Source organism: Cydia amplana, chromosome 3 (genome assembly GCF_948474715.1).
Source record: "Cydia amplana chromosome 3, ilCydAmpl1.1, whole genome shotgun sequence".
NCBI classification, from domain to species: Eukaryota; Metazoa; Arthropoda; class Insecta; order Lepidoptera; family Tortricidae; genus Cydia; species Cydia amplana.
Genome location: NC_086071.1, coordinates 11461434 through 11481501, shown reverse-complemented (window position 1 = coordinate 11481501; position 20068 = coordinate 11461434). Strand labels below are relative to the sequence as shown.

General features: G+C 37.9%; 2 protein-coding genes across 3 annotated transcripts in view; one reads left to right on the top strand and one right to left on the bottom strand.

Annotated features, from left to right (window-relative positions):
* Window positions 1–2014, top strand: part of LOC134662530 (phospholipid-transporting ATPase VB) — a 102529-nt gene extending 100515 nt beyond the window's left edge. The window contains exons 15-16 of the mRNA XM_063518790.1: window positions 507–650; window positions 1798–2014. Coding sequence (XP_063374860.1) covers window positions 507–650; window positions 1798–1855 — 202 coding nt within the window. The 3' untranslated portion in view covers window positions 1856–2014. The remainder of the gene's footprint in view (window positions 1–506; window positions 651–1797) is intronic.
* Window positions 2015–9954: 7940 nt separating this feature from the next.
* LOC134662519 (7-methylguanosine phosphate-specific 5'-nucleotidase) lies at window positions 9955–19928 on the bottom strand. Of its 2 annotated transcripts, none has more exons than XM_063518776.1 (8): window positions 19719–19928; window positions 18308–18512; window positions 17583–17742; window positions 16825–16887; window positions 12939–13068; window positions 12067–12279; window positions 10224–10373; window positions 9955–9984 (listed from the first exon to the last, which is right to left on the bottom strand). In XM_063518776.1, the coding sequence occupies exons 2-7, from the start codon at window positions 18501–18503 to the stop codon at window positions 10254–10256; spliced, it is 882 nt and encodes a 293-aa protein (XP_063374846.1). In that variant the 5' UTR covers window positions 18504–18512; window positions 19719–19928; the 3' UTR covers window positions 9955–9984; window positions 10224–10253. The 2 variants fall into 2 exon arrangements, with proteins under 2 accessions (XP_063374846.1, XP_063374847.1); XM_063518777.1 differs by having other exon boundaries at window positions 19781–19928.
* Between the last annotated feature and the right edge of the window lie 140 nt (window positions 19929–20068).

The following is a 20068-nucleotide window of genomic DNA, read 5'->3' as shown; positions in this document are numbered from 1 at the left end:
GCTACTATTGTCCCCTGGCTGGTGGTACATAATAACAACAAGAAATAGTTGATCGACCCTTTATCGACAAACCACCCCCCATATCTAAGTTCAAGTTGTCAGATGCCTGTTCCTATCTCTATCGCTCGCGAGTAATTATATTGGTTAATTTCCACCCATGATGACGGTGGTAAATAACACTGTACGAGCGGGTTAGCAATATAACTATGCGTGGGCGAGAGAGGTAGGAACAGGCGTCATTTCTTTAACGTAAGGAAAAGTATCGTCTTGGGTAGTCCCATTAGTTTTCCGTCAAGTTCTTAAATTAGTCCTATTCTGCTTTCGCCACGCATTCTACATTGAAAGCCACCGACGATTGTGACGAATGTAGAATGGGTGGCGAAAGCAGAATAGGACTAATTTAAGAACTTGACGAAAAACGAATGGGACGATCCAAGACGATACCAGGAAAAGCACTCGTCGTCGAGTTGGTGAGATAAGCGGCCGAGCTTATGTTGTGTGCGCAGAATGGCGTACCACGCGGTGCGTAACTCGTGGCGGCCGAACGTGCTGGGGCGGGCGGTGCTGGCGCGGCGCCGCGGCCGCGCGCGGCTGCCCTACGCCGCGCACTACCACTGCGACACCGCCAGCGCCGAGGCGCACGTCTACAGGTAACACGACTCTATCACAAAATAGATACAGTACAGAAGTCAATCACATGTATGTACTTCACTTTTCATACCTACGCTCGGCGGTCGCTCTAGGGTTGTTAACTATGACTTATGCACAAAAAACTATCGTGGTAGTGGCACTCGTAGTATCTAGTAGTGGCCGAGGCGGGGTGCTTACCTACCTACTCGTACCTAACTGTTCTGTTTAACGTTAAAACGAACCATCGAACTACAAGCAGATACCTACTTACCTAATAACTTACCTCTCTGAAACCACTGGTAGCTTAAAAAACGACATTTCATCGTTTTATGTTGAATTCAAACAACCGTCCACTGAACAGTTATAATAACTTTTTTTTGTTTCTCCATTATTGCACAAAAAAGTTCACAGACGCGTGTCTCAAGCGGGTGGCACTCGCGCTCGCACTGGTCCCAACCGGTCCGAGATATCGTGTCCGTGAGCAGTGTCTATGTGTGCGTTGCTCGAGCGCACTTTGTATGTAGGTTGATTTCTGTACTGTATCTATTTTGTGACTCTATACAGCACCTAGTGGTGGTACGACATGTCAAGTCCCGACCGCGCGGTACGGTACAGTCAGCAGCAGAAGTTGCGAGCGAGGTGTTCAAAATTACCTTGACACGCTCTTATTCTCTTAACAATAAAGTCGTGTCGAGATAATTTTACACACCTGGCCCGCTTAGCAACTGTTGTTGCTGACTGTACCTCGCCATCGACGAGGCGTCAAAAACAACACTTAGGTACGTCTCGGCCCCCAACGTAACCATCCGGTGAGACCTCGCGTGAAGATCAGAGCCGCCTGGCATGCGATTTAGAAAAATAAATTATCAGTAGAGATAGGAATTGGTCGGCGAAACGTAATACTTTTGGGATTTACCTAGTGCTAGAAGCTATTTTTTATCGATACCTATTGAATGTTATGAGATGGAACAAAATAAGTGTCCACAGCTGGCAAAACGTCCCACTTTGTCGCTTACCATGAGGGCGAGATTTGCTTGTATCTTTATACGAATAACGTGTTAAAGCGTCATTATGGCAAGCAACAAATATGGCGTGGTGAGTAATGCTAATAAATTGTAATATATTATTTTTATTGTTGTTCTATAGCTTGTATATTGTTCCCCGCAGGTCTACGGACGAGGACGGTCTGCAGAAGACCGCCGCGGACGTGGCGGCCATCACGTGACCGCGCGCGCGAGCTCCGAACCTAGGCTGTGATCTGTCTTAACGTTTAAGTAGATGTAGACCGGCGGCGCGCCCACACGGCACGGCTACTGAAACGTTGCATCGTCTGACGCTCACGCTCATTTCCTTCGACAAACAGAATCTCCTATATTGTGTACGTAAAAAAAGGTATTCTTTCCACTAAACTGAAAGAACCAGATTTGATAAAATAATAATTGGATCCCTAAGTAAATTATATTCTCGATAAATAACAATAATGACATACGATTAAATAATGGTAGTAAGTGTTCTGGAAATAAGCTTTATAAGTTTTGAACCTTGCATACGATATAAGTGCAGTCGATGAAACGTTTTGTATAATAAGCCTGTTGCCTAGTTGCTAGTTGGGTCAGCGTGCTCGATTATAGACTAATTTATAGTGCTTTCGTATGATGTCGGGACCAATGTGTCACATTATAATTAATGATTCATGCTACACCGTGTCATATACGACAAAAAGTCGAGTGGCATAAACATTACACATACTTTTTATGTGAAAATTATGCTGCGTCTAAGTTTTAACATAACTGTTTTAATATACTGCCCATAGTTGTGAGTCGTCGCTGTAGCTTATGTCGAACATAAGGCACGCTGGTTCACAATTCCGTAAAGTTTTGATACTTCTACCATACTTTAGTTCTCTATATGCTCTAGGACTCTAGGTAATAATAAACGTGAACTGAAATAATTCTGACAATAGTCAAACTGACCAATTTTCATAGCTTTGAGTCTTCATACTTATTGGGATGCCCGGGTGCCTAGCCAAGGTGACAATCATTTGCGCTACGATAGCGAAACGATTTATGTCTTTCCATCACACTTCTATATTAGTGTGACAGTTGCGTTTCGTACGCTACGGAGCGTAAACGATTGACATGTTGGCTACGCATCCTGGGCGGAGCCGTGGAAGCGGCTAGTCGGACCTCAGGGGTGTGAAGTGTACTTTGTAGCTGGCATAGTGAATCTCTCTCGACGTTGGCAGTAGACGTACTGTAGCCACACTTAACTATGTGGACTTGTTTCCTGCGTAGGTAATGTAGGTATATAATATAGGTATAACGCTGATGTACTTATGTCTCATCTCATTAACGGCAGTAGAATGTCATTCTGAATCCCTAACAACGTTTGTCCTAAAGTCACTTGCCCTAACTGGTTTGTCCTAATGGGCACATGCCCTAACGATCAATTGTCATAACAATTATTTTCCATAATGTAAGGTTCTGAAAAATGGTTAGGTTTTAGAACTTGCTGCCACAAAAGTGGGTTAGGTTAGGGTTAGAACTGCGACCCTCGCAAAAAAGAAAATATGCTTAATAACATTAGGATAAGCAATCAATAATTAGGGAAACCAAAAGTAGGGTTTTTAGTCTTAGGACAACTGATCATTATGACAAACAATATTAGGGAATGCAAAGATAGGAGAAAAGACTTTAGGGATTCAGATATAGATCCCGGCAGTAGCGGTGACCACAAAGGAGGTTTTGTTTTAGGGCTCATTTGTTTCTATCATATTGCGACTACGAAAGGGACCGTGTCCGTTGGAGGTTGGAGGGTCGTCGTCATTTGTTTGAAAACTCGAACTCGAAAATAGGCTACATGACTAATTTTTTTTTTTATGGTATCAATCGATCGGGTTTGTTTTTAGGATCAAATGTCTATATGGGACCCATTGCATTAAAGTAACACAAAAGTCAGAAATTGTAGTCAAAGGCCGACAGTCGCACTTCACTCGCGAAACGCCCTATACAAAACGGCCAAGGGCTGTGACGTCATCGCCCATCTTGTAGTATGGACAAAACAAGAAAATTGCGTTTCTGTCGGTGAAATATTGCGTTTATGTATATAGTTGCTATACAATTTTTTATTGCATGAAATGTAAGGAATCGAATGGTACCCTTACTTTTATCGTTTTTGGAAGTTAAAAAAAACTTAAATTTTGAAACTTTCAGGTCCTGTATTTTTGTAATTTTTCAATATTTTATTTTAATATCCACTCACCACCACATATTGTGATAAATTGCTCGTTTGCTATCTATTTTACTAGATTTTGTTATAAAATTCAACTAGTGTCATCATCCCTATTGATTGATTTATTTGCAAACATTACTAACTGACGTGCCCGCAAAATGGTCCCTCGAGTACGATACTTACATGCTTATAAGCAGGCGCTGCCACCTTACAGTTCACGCAATCTCTTAGTAGCTGAAATCCAGAATATTTTTTCCCAGTAGTTACCAGTAGTAAAAGGTGGAAAAAAAATCCCAGTAGTTACCACTGGTAACAACATGGTGGTAACTAGCGGGAATAACCCGACAGGCATAGTTACTTTTTTTTACCCTTTAAATCCCGCCAAATAAGAAAAACTACATTGCGGTTTAATTCAAAAACCGTTAAATAAATATAATTAAAGGTAATATTCTTTGTTCAAAATTCCAAAGCGTCAATGAAAATGCTTTTTTTTAGGGTTAAATTTATTCGTATTATGTTGAGCGTGACGGCACTAGGCATGTTAGTGGGATCTAACAGGCCAGGCACATTCACATGAAGGGATCTCTTACTATATTTCCTACTGCCGCCACTTGTATCCTGAAAATGTACCATCAAACTCCGCGTTTGTTGCTCCATCTAGGGTCCTAGCTAAATTGGTTGTGCAATACTTACGCTATAGAATTTCCAATTTAGCAAGAACCCTAAACGACACAACAATACCGTGTGGTGACTGTACTTATGATTTATTTTCGAGTCTACTCTTGTCGTACGAGAAGGTAGTTAGTAGGTAACTGTAGTTACCTGAGAATTATAGACACCTACTAGTTGGTAGGTATCTATAATTCTTAATATTTTCTTAACTTTGTTATATAATTATTCTAGAAGTATTAAAGATCCTTTATCTAGTTTCGTACGACTCTTATCTTGTCCACTTTTAGGTATAATAATTGGTGAAATTCTCGTATTTATTAGTAGGTAGTTCTAATGTGCATTTTTGCATACGCTTGACCAAGTATTTACTCGTAGGTAAGTAGCTATGTCCGCCGTAACTTTTGACATGAGACTTGAGATACGTGGGTGAACGGTGTGTGAGTGATGCGTTAGCATATCGACAGACAATTTTCGCAGATCTTATTAAATGGCATAGAGTTATACATGCTAAATTATGAACAGTTTTTCATATAATCTTTTAATGACAACATTTAATTTTAAACCTCAGAGGCTAAACCGCTCGCGAAAGTTACCCGTGGCTATATTTTGTGTTCATAGTTAGATATTTATTGCGACTGCGGCCATGTTCCGTAGCGTAGTGTGAGATTTTTGGCTTCCTGACGATTTCTAGCGGAGACGCTGCCTTGCCCCAGACTGTCCCCTTATTGGGTCTTATGAACTTTACTTAAAGTGCGCCGAATCGTTCGACGGCTTAGTGATTGTTAGGAAAATTTAAATGGTTAGGGCGTATACCGTCAAGTGGGTTATCCCAGGGGACAGGAGGGACAAAGTAAATATTCCCCTATTATATGAACGTGGCTGACAGAAGTGTACTTTTTACGATCTTTGAATCAGAATCTATCAGCCTTAGGGTAGATTTTCAACTAACTAGCTTTCAACTATTCATAGGTACCTACTTTAAAAAAATTGTCTATTGATACCCCTATGTCCCCAGTTAATCCACTTGACGGTAATTACAGTTGTGTTTTTATGATATGTAGTTATAAAATTTCTCATAAATTTTCACAAGAATGGAAGAATGGAAGGCTCGATTTTTAAGAAACTTAATTATCTCTTCTACATTAGATAATGTTATTTCGGACACACGTGGAAAACTAAGTATAATATGTATATCAGTAGGAGTAGTAAAATATTCCTTTGCAATAACAAGTCCCATGCGCTAGATGCCCGAATTGTAAATCCATATCGCTATTCAAAAATGTCTCGCTTTTCGCAAAACGTTCCTTTTAACGTTACGGACGGGATGTTTAGCAAAAGGGGCAGGGAGTCATTTTGCAACTACCATTATGCGTCCTAATCATAAAAATGTTAAAGTTTTACGTGTAAACGAACGTGGAAACAAGCAAAATACAACTTTAACTGGGCAGTGTAAGGTTATATATTGTAAAACTAAATCATCACTAACAATAAGTTACGCAACGGTTACGCGCGCCACCGCGTGGTTCAGGTAGAACGTTTCTAGCGCCACGCAGCGCGTCTGCTTCTGGATGGTACTGCAATCTGACCAGCGAACCAGGCCGCGTAGCCAACGTGCCAATCGCTTACGCTCCGTAGCGATCGAAACGCAACTGTCACTGTCGCACTAATATGGAAGAGTGATAGAGAGACACAAAGCGTTTCGTTGTCGAAGCGATAGCGATTGCCAGCTTGGCTAGGCCGGCTGATGTGGCGGGAAATACACTATGGATGTATCCAGGGCGATAATACCTAAGGGACGTATTGACGTATATAACATTCCAATCGGTAGTCTGGCTAATGAAAGTTGGGCCTGAGATTTATTTAAAACTTTTTATATGGCAACTTTTTTTCCTATCAAATAAGCTGTCAGTTTCAGGCTGTCATTTAATTTCATAGTAATTTTATTGCCAGGTGCGGTTTTTATTGAAATTCCCGCGTTATCTCAGGCTCAACTTTCATTAGCCAGACTCTACCGCTCTTGCCCCGCCTTTGTTCCGAGCTCGTATGTCTCGACCGCTCGATATGCGTATTCTGAACATAATGATTCCTAGAAGATTTGACTATTTTTAATACTGTTTCTAGTTGTGTACATAGAGACAATTTATATTTCTACATTAATAGTTATTGTTATATTATGTACAGTAGGATATTTTTATATAAAAAAAACTTCGTGTAAATAACTTGTATGTACTAAGACTGTTGTTTATCTAGAGCTTTTAATTTGTTCAGTTAAATTACTAATAGGTATTAGAAATAAATCATGTATTTTCCAGTCATTTTGTGAGATATATGCTAAATTTCTCATATACTTTTGACTTTCTTGCCATATGGATCGGAATGAGATTGTTTGTAATAAGAGTAAAAATAAGATGCACCATTGAGATAACGTGTTGACTGTTAAGACAAAATATGAGTTTACTAGATAATCGATTGCAAACAATAAAAACGTCATATTATTGCATTAACACGCGCGTTTCCTGATTCGGTGCTAATCCTGATGAATACAAATTTATGGCAAAAATTATTAATAGTCTGATACATTCAGGTTCCTTGTGTTCTCATACTGTACCTATCGAAATGTTATTTCAACTGTGTATACTAAAGCAAGAGCAATGAAAACGGGTACGCTCGCTTCAGTTTCTCTTAACTAAATATATAGTTATATTATGAGCACGTGGAAAACGCCACAACAATATTTAATTTTACTTTAATTTATTATGTATAACAACCTAGTCCATTGTCAACGAAATATTACCAAGCATTATTCTATTAATTTTAATTGGAGACTTATCAAACTTATCTTTGGATATTATGTTTATACAGACTAAACAGTCAAAGAGTACCTATGTAGTATAAATATGGTTTTCTCAAATAAATACAATGATGTCGTGTCACTGTTTTCCTAACATAAGACTTAAGAGTTCAATTTGACCTAAGTAGATTTTTTCTTGACTAGTTATTGTATCTATTTAAAATGCATTTATGTTTTTTGTGATATCGGTCTAAATTTAACTAGAGGACACCACGCATGCCGGCGCGAGCCACGATGACTTGGAAATACATATTGATGTGTTGTTTTATTAAATAAAAATAACAAATTATTTAATATATCAGTTGTTTTATTAGTCGTTTCAAATTATCTCTATAATCTCGAGACCTCGAAGCCTATCATTTTTTTTCTACTATACAATTAGGTAAATTGCATATACATAATACTACATGTGCGACTATTGGCTAATTACAAAACTGTTACGATTTCTTAAGTCAATATTTATATAAAGATATAAGCTTTTCACAGGGGCTCGTTTCACTAAATTTTGTAACCTGTTTAACAAGATCCACAACACTAGAAAGAGAAGAGTCGTCGAATGTATGGGGCCCAATACATTCTAAGACTCTTCTCTTCCCGAACAGACTAACGACTGTTTATGATTGTTAATAGAAATATTTTTTTTGGTAACACTCCTATGGTCCTATGACAATGGCAAAGGTCCTATTTTTACTAGCCTGATGTAGTTCGGCGTCGACAGATGTGGCGGGACGGGGACTAAATCGAACCTTATTGATTCTCAAATGTGTTCATGATACATGATACTTATTTATCAACATGTATAACGACCAATTTAGTTTCAGCGAAAACGACTACCGCCACCAAGCTTCATTTTTAACCAACTTTCCTAATTTCAATTCTATTAGCAATAATCATAGCAGACTTTAACTATTATACTTGTGCATTGAGGCTATTTGGTCTTGGTAATCGCTCTTCTGAAATATAGGATTACGGTCGGACAATAAACAGTAGAAATTAAATAAAAATCAACTAAAACAGAACCTGTGTCTGTGTGTGTGTTTTGACGGTAGTCAATTAGTCACGTTAAACCAATAGATACGTAGGTTCGTTAGGTTGCTTCAGATGACCGAAATCTATCCATCCAGAAATAGGAGCGACGCTTCGTCGAGAGATTTTCCTCCTTTTAAGTTTTAAATTTTCAAGATTTCAAGGACTAGATACTAGATCAAAATTTTGATTATACTAAAACTGTCGTAACAAAAATAGCTTTTCTTGATCCAGTTAAGTAATTCCCTATATCAAAGTTTTAGGGTGCGAAATCTAACTCGTTAAAATTTCTGCGCCTTTTCCTATAGCCCTCGATGAACCTGTATTTGCTCGAGGACATAATCAAATCGGGCAACAGTGTAGGTACCTAACTTCTTTTTGTCTTAGAGGCGTCTTTTATGTATAGATTCATACAAAAAATTTAATTTGTACATTTTTCAAAAACTTACACTAATCGTTTTTTACAAAAAAAATTTGATCAGAAAAATAAGTCATAGGTACACAGACTTTCTAATTCTTCCTTCCCGTGTCCAACAGTGTGTTTGGTGAAAGAAATACCTACAATCTTGATACAGACCAAAACTATATTATTGGGGACGGTTTCGGCAGGTAAGTCACAGTGCGAGAACTCACATGCGAATTTCATTACATTGCGGTATTTGATCAATCGGTTGATTGGTTTTACCTCAGTAGTTGACAATGTATAGGCAGCTAACTTAATTTCTCCCGTCTGTCTGAGCTTTTACTCTCTATACATACATAAAGCCGACAGAGCAAAGATTCGGGCATTATACTGCTCCGTTACTACTTTCTATATACATACTTTATACTTGCAATTTGAATGAAGATTCCCGGAATCCGGAGGATTTTAACCACGCATTCATGAGGCCTAAATAATTGATTGTTAAAACGATCACTTAAAACAAATTTTTCCAAGTGTTCCTTGTCACTTTGATGTCAATAACGATTAGCAAACTAGACAACCTAGTGGCATTTTGTAGCGTTTTGCAATGATCGTGATCAATTTTTTTTATCGATCTCTGAAAGTAAGTAGGCCTAATCCAGAAAACATGGCGCGACATTTTAGTCTCGGGACTACACTGTTAAAATCATCCCGGTTCCTCTCGGCCATGTTGTACAATATTATAATATAACGAAGTATTTCGATTCGGTTATCGCAGTTTCACAAAAAAGCGACTTCTTCTTAAGATGTGCAGTTTTGATACATGACGCTACTGCACATGAAATCACAATGGAGAAATATTAAATAAACACGAAATGTTTCTAATATAATGTCAATGAGGAACAACATTTGTACACAAACAATTGATAATAAAATATATCTTACATATTTTTAACAAAAACAAAACATAGATTAATCCCGTTTGTTCTAATTCTAATACAATGGTAATTAATGTCAATATAACTAATAGAGAACACACGGGAATAACCACAAAAAACTCATGGACAAAAATATATAACAATTATCTATTTCGTTTATGGAACGCGGCTTCTTTTAACAAAAAAAAAACCTGCCTTAATCGAAAACTTTGTTAATAAGAATCCAGCATTACCTACATTCCCTATAGTTCGTTTTTTTAGCATTATAAAGAAGGTAAGCGATCTTGACATGTCATTTAATTGAAAAACGCTTTTTAAAAATCAGTAACTTATATTATGAAAGCAGAAGAATATAAATGATCGTATTAGATTCATAATTGTTACATATTTGCCGTGACTTATTTTTAAAACATGTTTTTCAATTAAAAGACACATCAAGATTGTTTACCTTTTTTCTAATGCTAAAAAAAACGAACTATAGTCCCCCGACAAATGAACATAATCACAGCACGTGTTTCAAAATGGCGTTGACTAGATCGACGGAGTGCTCGTCCACGAGCACGATGTCGAAGTGTTTGAGGTAGTTGGGCAGGTTGTCGGCGCCGTGGCCGAGGAACCCAACCTGAAACAAATTATTCAAATTTCGATAGGCTTTTATGGCTCCTCTACACGATGGGCCAACGCCGGCCACTCCAAGGGACGCAGCCATGCGGTAGAATGAGATAGCAATATCACTTCCTCCCTCTAACGCATAAATGCGTCCCTTGGAGTGGCCGGCGCTGGGCCATCGTGTAGAGGAGCTATTAGTCACAACATATGAATGTATGCTTGGACATTCCGTCGCAAAACAAATAAACACCGAAATAACCCTTTTGGGTTGTGGTTTTGGTATGTACCACCCACAGACAATCCAACCTCTAGACAAAGCATAGTCGCGCTACCCCCTCTGCCACACATACGGTAGCGTTACTCCATCTTCGAGTCAATCCCGTGCCGTGATTGGTCCGTGTCTTTGAACGGACTAATCACGGCACGGGATTCGCTCACCTCGTCCCCCCGCACCCCCGTATTTTTGGCAGCATCGGTTTCATGAAAGAATTGGCCTAAGCTCAGTCTAGAGGTTGGATTGTCAGTGGTACCACCAAAATAAAAAATAAAAAAGTAGAAGCGAAATAAGCCTGGATTACTATGAGAACCGTTGTCGCCACAAAGACAACGCTATCTTGAGACATGATTGGCCATATTATGAGGTTATGAGCTCTCGCCCGTCACAATGATTTGAACTTCGTCAACCGAAGTTCGGTTACTTCGCTACAGATGTCGCAACCAGCGTCTATGCTCCGTCTCTTTTACACTAAGCCTGTGTTGGTACTATTTTCCTGCACTGACTTGAGTAGCACGCGATAATTGAGATATTTGAGAACGTCTGCAGTTTAATGCTAAATAGATATCGACCTAATCGTATTCACATAAAGTTGATTTTTGTATTGAGCAGTAAAAAAGTACACAACTTGGTTTTCCAATCACGTAAAAAATTCAATTATTTTGCTACTCGTACGAGTATGAAGGTATCGCGCATCTTAGCTGTATACTTTTGGTTTTTTTACCTACATATATGATTCTTCTACTAGTTTTAAGTAATTTTTTTGTTGACTCGTAGAAAGTATTGTATACAATAGTGATATAATCAAGCTTTTCAATCTCGTACCTTTACTTAGGCAACTCAGCAAGCTTCGTTGCCTAAACACGGTACTCGACTGAAAAGCTCTCCATTATATCACGATTGTATAAAATACTATTTTTTTATGAAATAAGACCGACCAATCCAACGGTATGAAATTAAATATCTCCATGGGTGATATCTGTCTCTCTTTCACCAACCCGCAACCCCCGGTGCCCATGACACAGTATACTAAGAACAGTAGTGAATCTAAGGCCGCTCGGCAAGTTATTTACCTACTCTTGCGTTGGCGCTTAGGGTCGTCACTTTTATTTTTAGTTAAATATTATTTGCGTATTATGAGTAGCACTAGGTTTCTATTTATATAATATAATGAAATGTTCTATCCATTCAGAAATGAGGTATAAATTAAGGCCGGTAAGAGCAGGCAAATGCGAGCGTACTCGAATGCGCGCGATCACAGTCGCGGTACGGCCCACACTGCCGCCACCGTATTCCCCCGTATTTTTTGCGAATGTGTGCGTGGCAGCGCGTGCGTACACGGCGCCCGGCGCGCACGCACACATTCAAGCTGTCAGCGGCACATTTATATGAAGATTCACTACTGTTCTTGTACACCCATGATGACACTCACCTTGATGACCGTGTCGCAGTGGTCCATGCCTTCCGCCATACCGGCGTCGCCGATGTTGTCCCCCATCAGGATAACGTTGTCTCTCTCTTTCACCAGGTCGTAGTACTCGGTGCCCTTGATCGCGGTCTCGTTCTTGTTGTACGTGTGAATAACTTCACCCTTTATGCCGATTATGGCGTCGTTCTCGTCTGTCGCGAGGAAATTTGACACCACCTGCGAAAGAGAGATGTGTTATTACTTAATGCTATAGTAGAGGGCGCATCAGAGCGTGAATAGACAGCAGATTAAAGTACCCAATAACACCTGCCTTGACGTCACTCAGCAGGAAACTATGAAACTTCCTACTTGTAGTTTAAGAATGATTGTACGTCAAAGTTCCTTAGTTTCGACACTGACACACTTGCACCTACGATCATCATAATTCTAAGGTACTTCTAGCATACCCACAAGCTTCAAATTTTAAACATAAGTAGTTTTCAGCTTATCAGCAGCTTATAGAAAACCTAAAAATATTGAAATATCAGTCACGTTTTAAAGATTTAAGAACTGCATAAGTAAGTTTGGAACTATCCATGTAAATACATGCTATTACAAAGTTACTGTTGCAGTTCCTACAAATAGTAGGTAAAGTCTGTGATGTACGATGTGAGTATGAAGATGTGTATAGTTATTATGTGTAATAGTATGAGTATGGTAAGGATATTAATAGGTATGGGATAAGTATGAGTCCCGCACTGATATCTCACACAACAAAATTTAGAAATCGTTGCAATCGACCTTTAAAGTAACTGCCAAATTTCGCTTTAACATCAACCGTAGGCCGGGCGTACTATCAAGGTGTCCTGTGTTCCGGCCCCGCGGCCGCAGCCTACCTTGACGTTGGGCAGCAGCAGCTGCGAGGCGCGCAGCGCGGCCACCACGCTCTCGCCGAGCCCGGCCGAGAACACCAGCACCGGCACCGCGCGCTCCGAGCTCCACGCCATCATCTTCTGTACCCCTAGCCTGAAAGACAATCAATAGTACATTGTAGCAACAGACGTTTAATATATTTGGCCATTACCGTGGGGGTTACGCTGTAGCCTTAATGGGCTAGAGCCCGGGACAGCGGGCTGCAATAAACATCACTTTAGTATTCGTACCCCGAGTTAGCACACTTATTTAAAATATTGTAAGTAATGTTAAGAGAAATTTGGCGACGAAACCTTACGACGAAAACTTAGTGTCTACGCCTGAAGAAATATCAGTGATAGCCCAAAGTCACTAAAAATAGGTAGATAACGTAGTCCAAGTCCACTAGAATCACTAGATGATATGAAAGATATTTGTTAAATTTACAATTTTATTTCAAAGTAAGTGCTTGGTCGTAGAAAAAGTATTCTATGCAACGTTGTTTAACTGAGTCAAAAAATACTCGTGGCGTCTTTATTAACAATTTTTGGCTTCGCCTCAAATTGTTACTCACGCCACTCGCCTTTTTTGAGCTCTCTTAAACAACGGTTGCATACAATCTATATATATAAATGCACGTGTCCTGACTGATTGACTGACTGACTGACTGACTGACTGACTGACTCATCAACGCAGAGCCGAAACTACAAACGCTAGAAAGTTGAAATTTGGACACTAGGTTGCATTTATAAAATGTATAAGAGCTAAGAAGCGATTTTGAGAAATTCAACCCCGGGGGTTAAAAAGGGGATGAAAGTTTGTATAGGGTTCAAGTTTTATTTTGAGCTAGGAAATTGAAACTTCGTAGAAAGATATATTATTAAAATACACGAAAACTAATTTCAGCATTTTTGAAAATTCATCCCCTAAGGTGGTGAAAAAGGGGTTGAAAGTTTGTATGGATATCAAACATTTTTTTGAGCGCGGGACTTTAATCTTTGTACAAAGCCATATTATTAGAAAATAAGAAAAGTAATTTTAGCGTTTTTAAATATTCATCCCCTAACAGGGTTAAAAAGGGGTTGAAAGATGGAATCCATTACAAATTCTTTGAAACTTCTTATAAAGGCATAACATAAGATAGCAAAATAACATTATTTGAACGTTATTAAAATTTCAACCCCTAAGGGGGTTAAAAAGGGGATGAAAGTTTGTCTTGGGGTGCACATTTTATTTTAAGCTAGGACCTTGAAACTTTGTGAATAGGTATTAAATTATAAAACAAGAAAACTAATTTCAGCATTTTTAAAAATTCGCCCCCAAAGGTGGTGAAAAAGGGGTTGAAAGTTTGTGTGGAGATCAAATATTTTTGAGAGTGCGGGACTTGAATCTTTGTATAAAGCCGTATTATTAGAACTGAAGAAAAATATTTTCAGCGTTTTTAAAAATTCATCCCCCAAGGTGGTGAAAAAGGGGTTGAAAGTTTCTATGGAGATCAAATATTTTTGAGAGTGCGGGAGTTAAATCTTTGTATAAAGCCATATTATTAGAACTCAAGAAAAATAATTTCAGCGTTTTTAAAAATTCATCCCACAAGGTGGTGAAAAAAGGGTTGAAAGTTTGTATGGAGATCAAATATTTTTGAGAGTGCGGGACTTGAATCTTTGTATAAAGCTATATTATTAGAACGCAAGAAAAGTAATTTCAGCGTTTTTTAAAATTCGTCCCTTAAAAGGGTTAAAAAGGGGTTGAAAGATTATAAAGGGTTTAAATTTTATTTTAAGCTACGAATTTGTAACTTCGTAAAAAGTTATTTCATTAAAAGAGAAGAAAACTAATTTCAGCGTTTTTCAAAATTCATCCTTTACGGTGGTGAAAAAGGGGTTGAAAATTTGTATGGAGGTCAAACATTTTTTTAAGTGCGGGACTTGAATCTTTGTATAATGACATATTTTTAGAATACGAGAAAAGTGTTTTCAGCGTTTTTAAAAACGAATCCCCTAAAAGGGTCCAAAAGGGGATGAAAGTTTGTATAGGGTTCAAATTTGATTTAAAGCTAGGAACTTGAAACTTCGTGAAAAGTTATTTCATTAAAAGAGAAGAAAACTACTTTTAAGCGTTTTTTAAAATTCATCTCCTGAGGTGGTGAAAAGCGGGTTGAAAGTTTGTATGGAAATCAAATATTTTTGAGAGTGCGGGACTTGAGTCCTTGTACAAAGCCATATTATTAGAACACAAGAAAAGTTATTTCAGCGTTTATAAAGATTCATCCCTTAAAACGGTTAAAAAACGGTTGAAGGTTTGTATAGGGTTCAAACTTTACTTAAAACTAGGAACTTGAAACTTCGTAAAAAGGTATTTTATAAAAAGAAAAGAAAACTAATTTCAGAATTTTTGATAATTCATCCCCCAAAGTGGTGAACAAGGGGTTGAAAATTTGTTTGGAGGTCAAACATTTATTTGAGTGCGGGACTTGAATCGTTGTATAAAGGCATATTATTAGAATACAAGAAAAGTGATTTTAGCGTTTTTAAAAAATCATCCCCTAAAAGGTTTAAAAAGCGGCCAAGTGCGAGTCGGACTCGCCCATGAAGGGTTCCGTATTTAGGCGATTTATGACGTATTAAAAAAAAACTACTTACTAGATCTCGTTCAAACCAATTTTCGGTGGAAGTTTACATGGTAATGTACATCATATATTTTTTTTAGTTTTATCATTCTCTTATTTTAGAAGTTACAGGGGGGGGGACACACATTTTACCACTTTGGAAGTGTCTCTCGCGCAAACTATTCAGTTTAGAAAAAAATGATATTAGAAACCTCAATATCATTTTTGAAGACCTATCCATAGACACCCCACACGTATGGGTTTGATGAAAAAAAATTTTTTGAGTTTCAGTTCGAAGTATGGGGAACCCCAAAAATTTATTGTTTTTTTTCTATTTTTGTGTGCAAATCTTAATGCGGTTCACAGAATACATCTACTTACCAAGTTTCAACAGTATAGTTCTTATAGTTTCGGAGAAAAGTGGCTGTGACATACGGACGGACAGACAGACGGACAGACAGACAGACAGACATGACGAATCTATAAGGGTTCCGTTTTTTGCCATTTGGCTACGGAACCCTAAAAAGGGGTTGTAAAACCTTAAAATTTGAACCCTCTACCAACCGGTGAGAGGGATTATATCGAGAACAATTTTATTCAGTTTGGGGCTTGAAACTTCGTAGCCAGGTTGTGAAAGACAAATCTAATAATTAAGTTGTATAATACTTAACAAATGATTAACCGTCCCTACTGCTATCTTTTGCTGCATAATGTTCTAAGCTAATGTACAAATCCACGCGTACAAAGTCGCGGGCAACAGCTAGTATTATAATGATTGCGCAAATCCATCATTTTAAGTTTAGGTGCTACTTAGTGCCACTTGAAAACTATACGCAACAAATTCATAGGATTGGTGGTACTAAATAAAACTTAATAAAAGTACTTAATGAATTTGTAAATGCACAAAATTTGTTATCATGTTGCGGTCGGGCTAAGGTTCGACCACAATGGTACTATGCGGCACAAATTCATGTGATTGGTGGCACTAAATAGCACCTAAAATGATTAATTTATGAAATCATTAAATCGTGATGGTCGTGGTCTTGAAAAATACCTACTGGTAACACACAGCATAAACTTTGTCTAATTTTCAACCTGCTCCTCAACCAATTATCAATTTGAAATCCTTATGGTATTCAAATAATGTAACAACCGTGAACACCTATTAGTTATACTTATTTATCTGACATAGACAAGTGGGCATCTCACAATGATTAAATATTCAGATTGCTAAATTATATATTTAAAATAAAGAAACCAACCTGAAGCAATTTCTCATTTTAATCCCGCTTTCGGCCAGCTCGTTCCGCGGCAACTTGACTCCTCTGAAACAGGGATGCGAGAGATATAGGTACCTACAGTGACTCGTACAAATCGTGAACTGCCATTAGGTTGCTGAAAATTAAGGGTCTATTCCAATAGTGGTTTGGTCTGGTTGGGTGTAATCGTATTGATCTGTGATGCGTATATGTTACTACAGGATGAATACATAAGACTCACTGAATTAAGAGACATTCAAATTGGGAGTCAAAGTAGGTAACCATGAAGCTGTTCGACCGATAGCGAGAAACTAAACTCTTAGTCAATCAACTGTTTTCTCGACAAGCTCTTATGGCCTATGGACATATTGGACATCGAAACAAAGAGCCGTTTGAATTAAAATAGCGATTACATTCACGACACTTTTTTGTCAATAACTTCAATAAGTACACATTATCTACACTTAACTCAAAAACAATGTCGGAACTTTTGCTGCCAACGTTTTCGTAGCGCTCCGCTCGTAGCCGAACCCAGCGTTTCCCCGCTTTGTAGAGGAAAGTGACTACGAACAGATACCCCGCCGAGCGGGTTCCCGGCACTCAATGTGTTAAATATTCAGTTATAAACTGTTTTAAATTGTTACAACTGTATAGGCGGTTCGAAAAGATACAACAGCAACACGCAGAAAAGTTTAAAGATAGGTTGATGCAGTCATGGGAAGAACATACCTATTTTGTCATACGACACATGTTCGACTTACTTGAGTATATCATGAGCCGCATGGTACCAATCAATCATATGCTTAATCTTTTCTTCTACGTTCATGTGGGGATCGGCTTCGATAGGTTTATAAATGCCTGACAGCCGTGTATCTTCATCCTTATAGTATTGTGGAATGGACGGGCATTCCCGAAACATACCTGGAATTAAGTTCATAATCTACACCAGCCAAACGCGAACATCGAAATTTTCGTTTTCTGCCTCTCTGTCGTTCTCTCTGTCGTAGGGGCAGATAACGATATTTCGATTTTAGATGTTCGCGGTAGACCCTCAGTGTTATCCAATAAATCATGGTACATGTGTGACTATTTATTTGGGGTGCATACGCAGAGTCGAAGTAAACTTGTCGAAACTTTTTTAACATTAAAGGGGTACATGGTGGATGCTCCCTCTGCCCACATCATGAGACGTACATAGAGAAAATACTACGAGCGAAAAGGACTATTGAAGATGAATTTCATCACTCAAACACACCCAACTTGTCATGAAAACAGGCGCGAAATTCAATTTTTTCCTGACAAAGAGGCTGCCTTAACATATATTATTTAAGATTAAATCTACTTTCAATAGGGTGCAGGCTATCGAATTGAATGAATGGATTAGATACCCCTTCAAAAGCAAATTTTAAAATTCCTAACAGCCAAAAATATGGCGGGGAAAAAGTGTTATTATTATTATTATCATAATGTTCATTTAAATAGTTACCAAAGCTGGTGAGTACAACTGTCCCATCGTCCATTTTGTGGCGGGTGAGAGTGTGGTCAAAGTCGGTGACAATCTGCAGCTTCCTGTGCCCGCCACTGATAAGTTTGTTGATCTTCTCAATCAGCAGAGGTGTGTTGCCAATATGTACATTTGGCCGCGTCAACTCTGGGATGTCAACTATATCCAGTAGCTTCATGTTTGAAAACTGTATGTAACAAAAAATACTGTTAAGTATACTGTTATTCATAAATTAAAGTACTTTCTATGAATTTTCTTTCAAGTCCCTTACTCAAAGATAATTTGTTTTTGATAACTTTCTCCTATTTATAAAGCTTTAATTAACAGTCATTACTTGTATTGGGCTAAATTATGATAATTATAGTTGTCTGTTCTGTATCTAGTTATATGAAATCTGTCTGTTGTTGATTAGTGGGTCATGACTGTAGATATCTAAAAACTAGCATATAGCAAAACTAACAAAGTCGAAAGAGCTCAAAATTCAAACAATGTCCAAGGTAATTGGACCTTACTGCATTTGTTAGTTATGCGGTATTGCACTATCCCCCAATATGTTATACAAAATTTTATCTAAAACTAGAACATATTATGTTTGTGATGTTTTACTAAAACCAACAGTGTAAAGTTAATTGTTTTGTTGAATTAGAATTCATAAAGTTTTTGTTTTTGATGTTATTATTTCATACAATAATGGAGATTTAATATTTCGAATTTTTTAATTCTCGTTCTGACTTAAATCTCAACAATTTCACATACAAAATGGTGTCTTTGTATCCCTTCTACACGAAAATGATACCAAGCCCTAGTAAGTAATAATTGATAAGTAACAAAATGTTAAATGTGATGGCTACTATTTTACATTTACCCCTCCCCAAGTCCAGAGAGGAATTAGATTCTGGAAATGGTCACAAGGGAACTTCCAAGGTATGGTAGATATCTTACATCTTTAAGACGAAAATGGAGGTTTTGAATTATTATAAAAGTTAGAAGCATTTAAAAATAAGTATGAAATCTGGTTTTCGCTCCTCATATTTACAGTAATCTAAATATCGAAAAAAGTGAAACATAGGGGCATAGCTATGATTATTATATTTATTATACTTCTATTTTTCAGTGTAAATATTCAGAGAGGCAGAGAGGAAAATGGGGACTACGTTTGTATGGAGAAGCGGCCGTCCCCTTTTCTCTTAACATGGAAAGCACATTTTTTTTCTAAGTCTACATGAAGCCACACTACTATGCTATGACTGTGCTGTGGCCTAGTGAAAACAAATGAGTTTTATAGCACCATTATAAAACAACTACTAGAGATTACTAAGGGACACACACTTTACTGCTTAATATCTACGACGAAGTTACGGTTTGATCATCTAATAAAGGTTTTTTTACTCACAAAAACAATTTCAATCTTGTATCAAAATTATAATTCCGAATTCAAGGTCTTAATTATACTACCTTAAAGATGCTATTGCAAGCACTTAAAACTTTATGTAAAATATGTCGTCTAATTTTAACAGAAATTAACTGCACTTTTATTTAAAAAATCACGAATACAATAATTAGAGAAAATAAATAGCTGAATCGAGTGCACAGTTGACACCGTATTCAGAAACTAAAACTGACAATCAACTGACAATGACAACTCTATACTCTATAGTCTGCGCCAAAGAACCTACATATTATTAATCTGTGCAAAGAACTCACTACGTTAAGCCCCCTACACACTCATGCGCGAATCGTAAA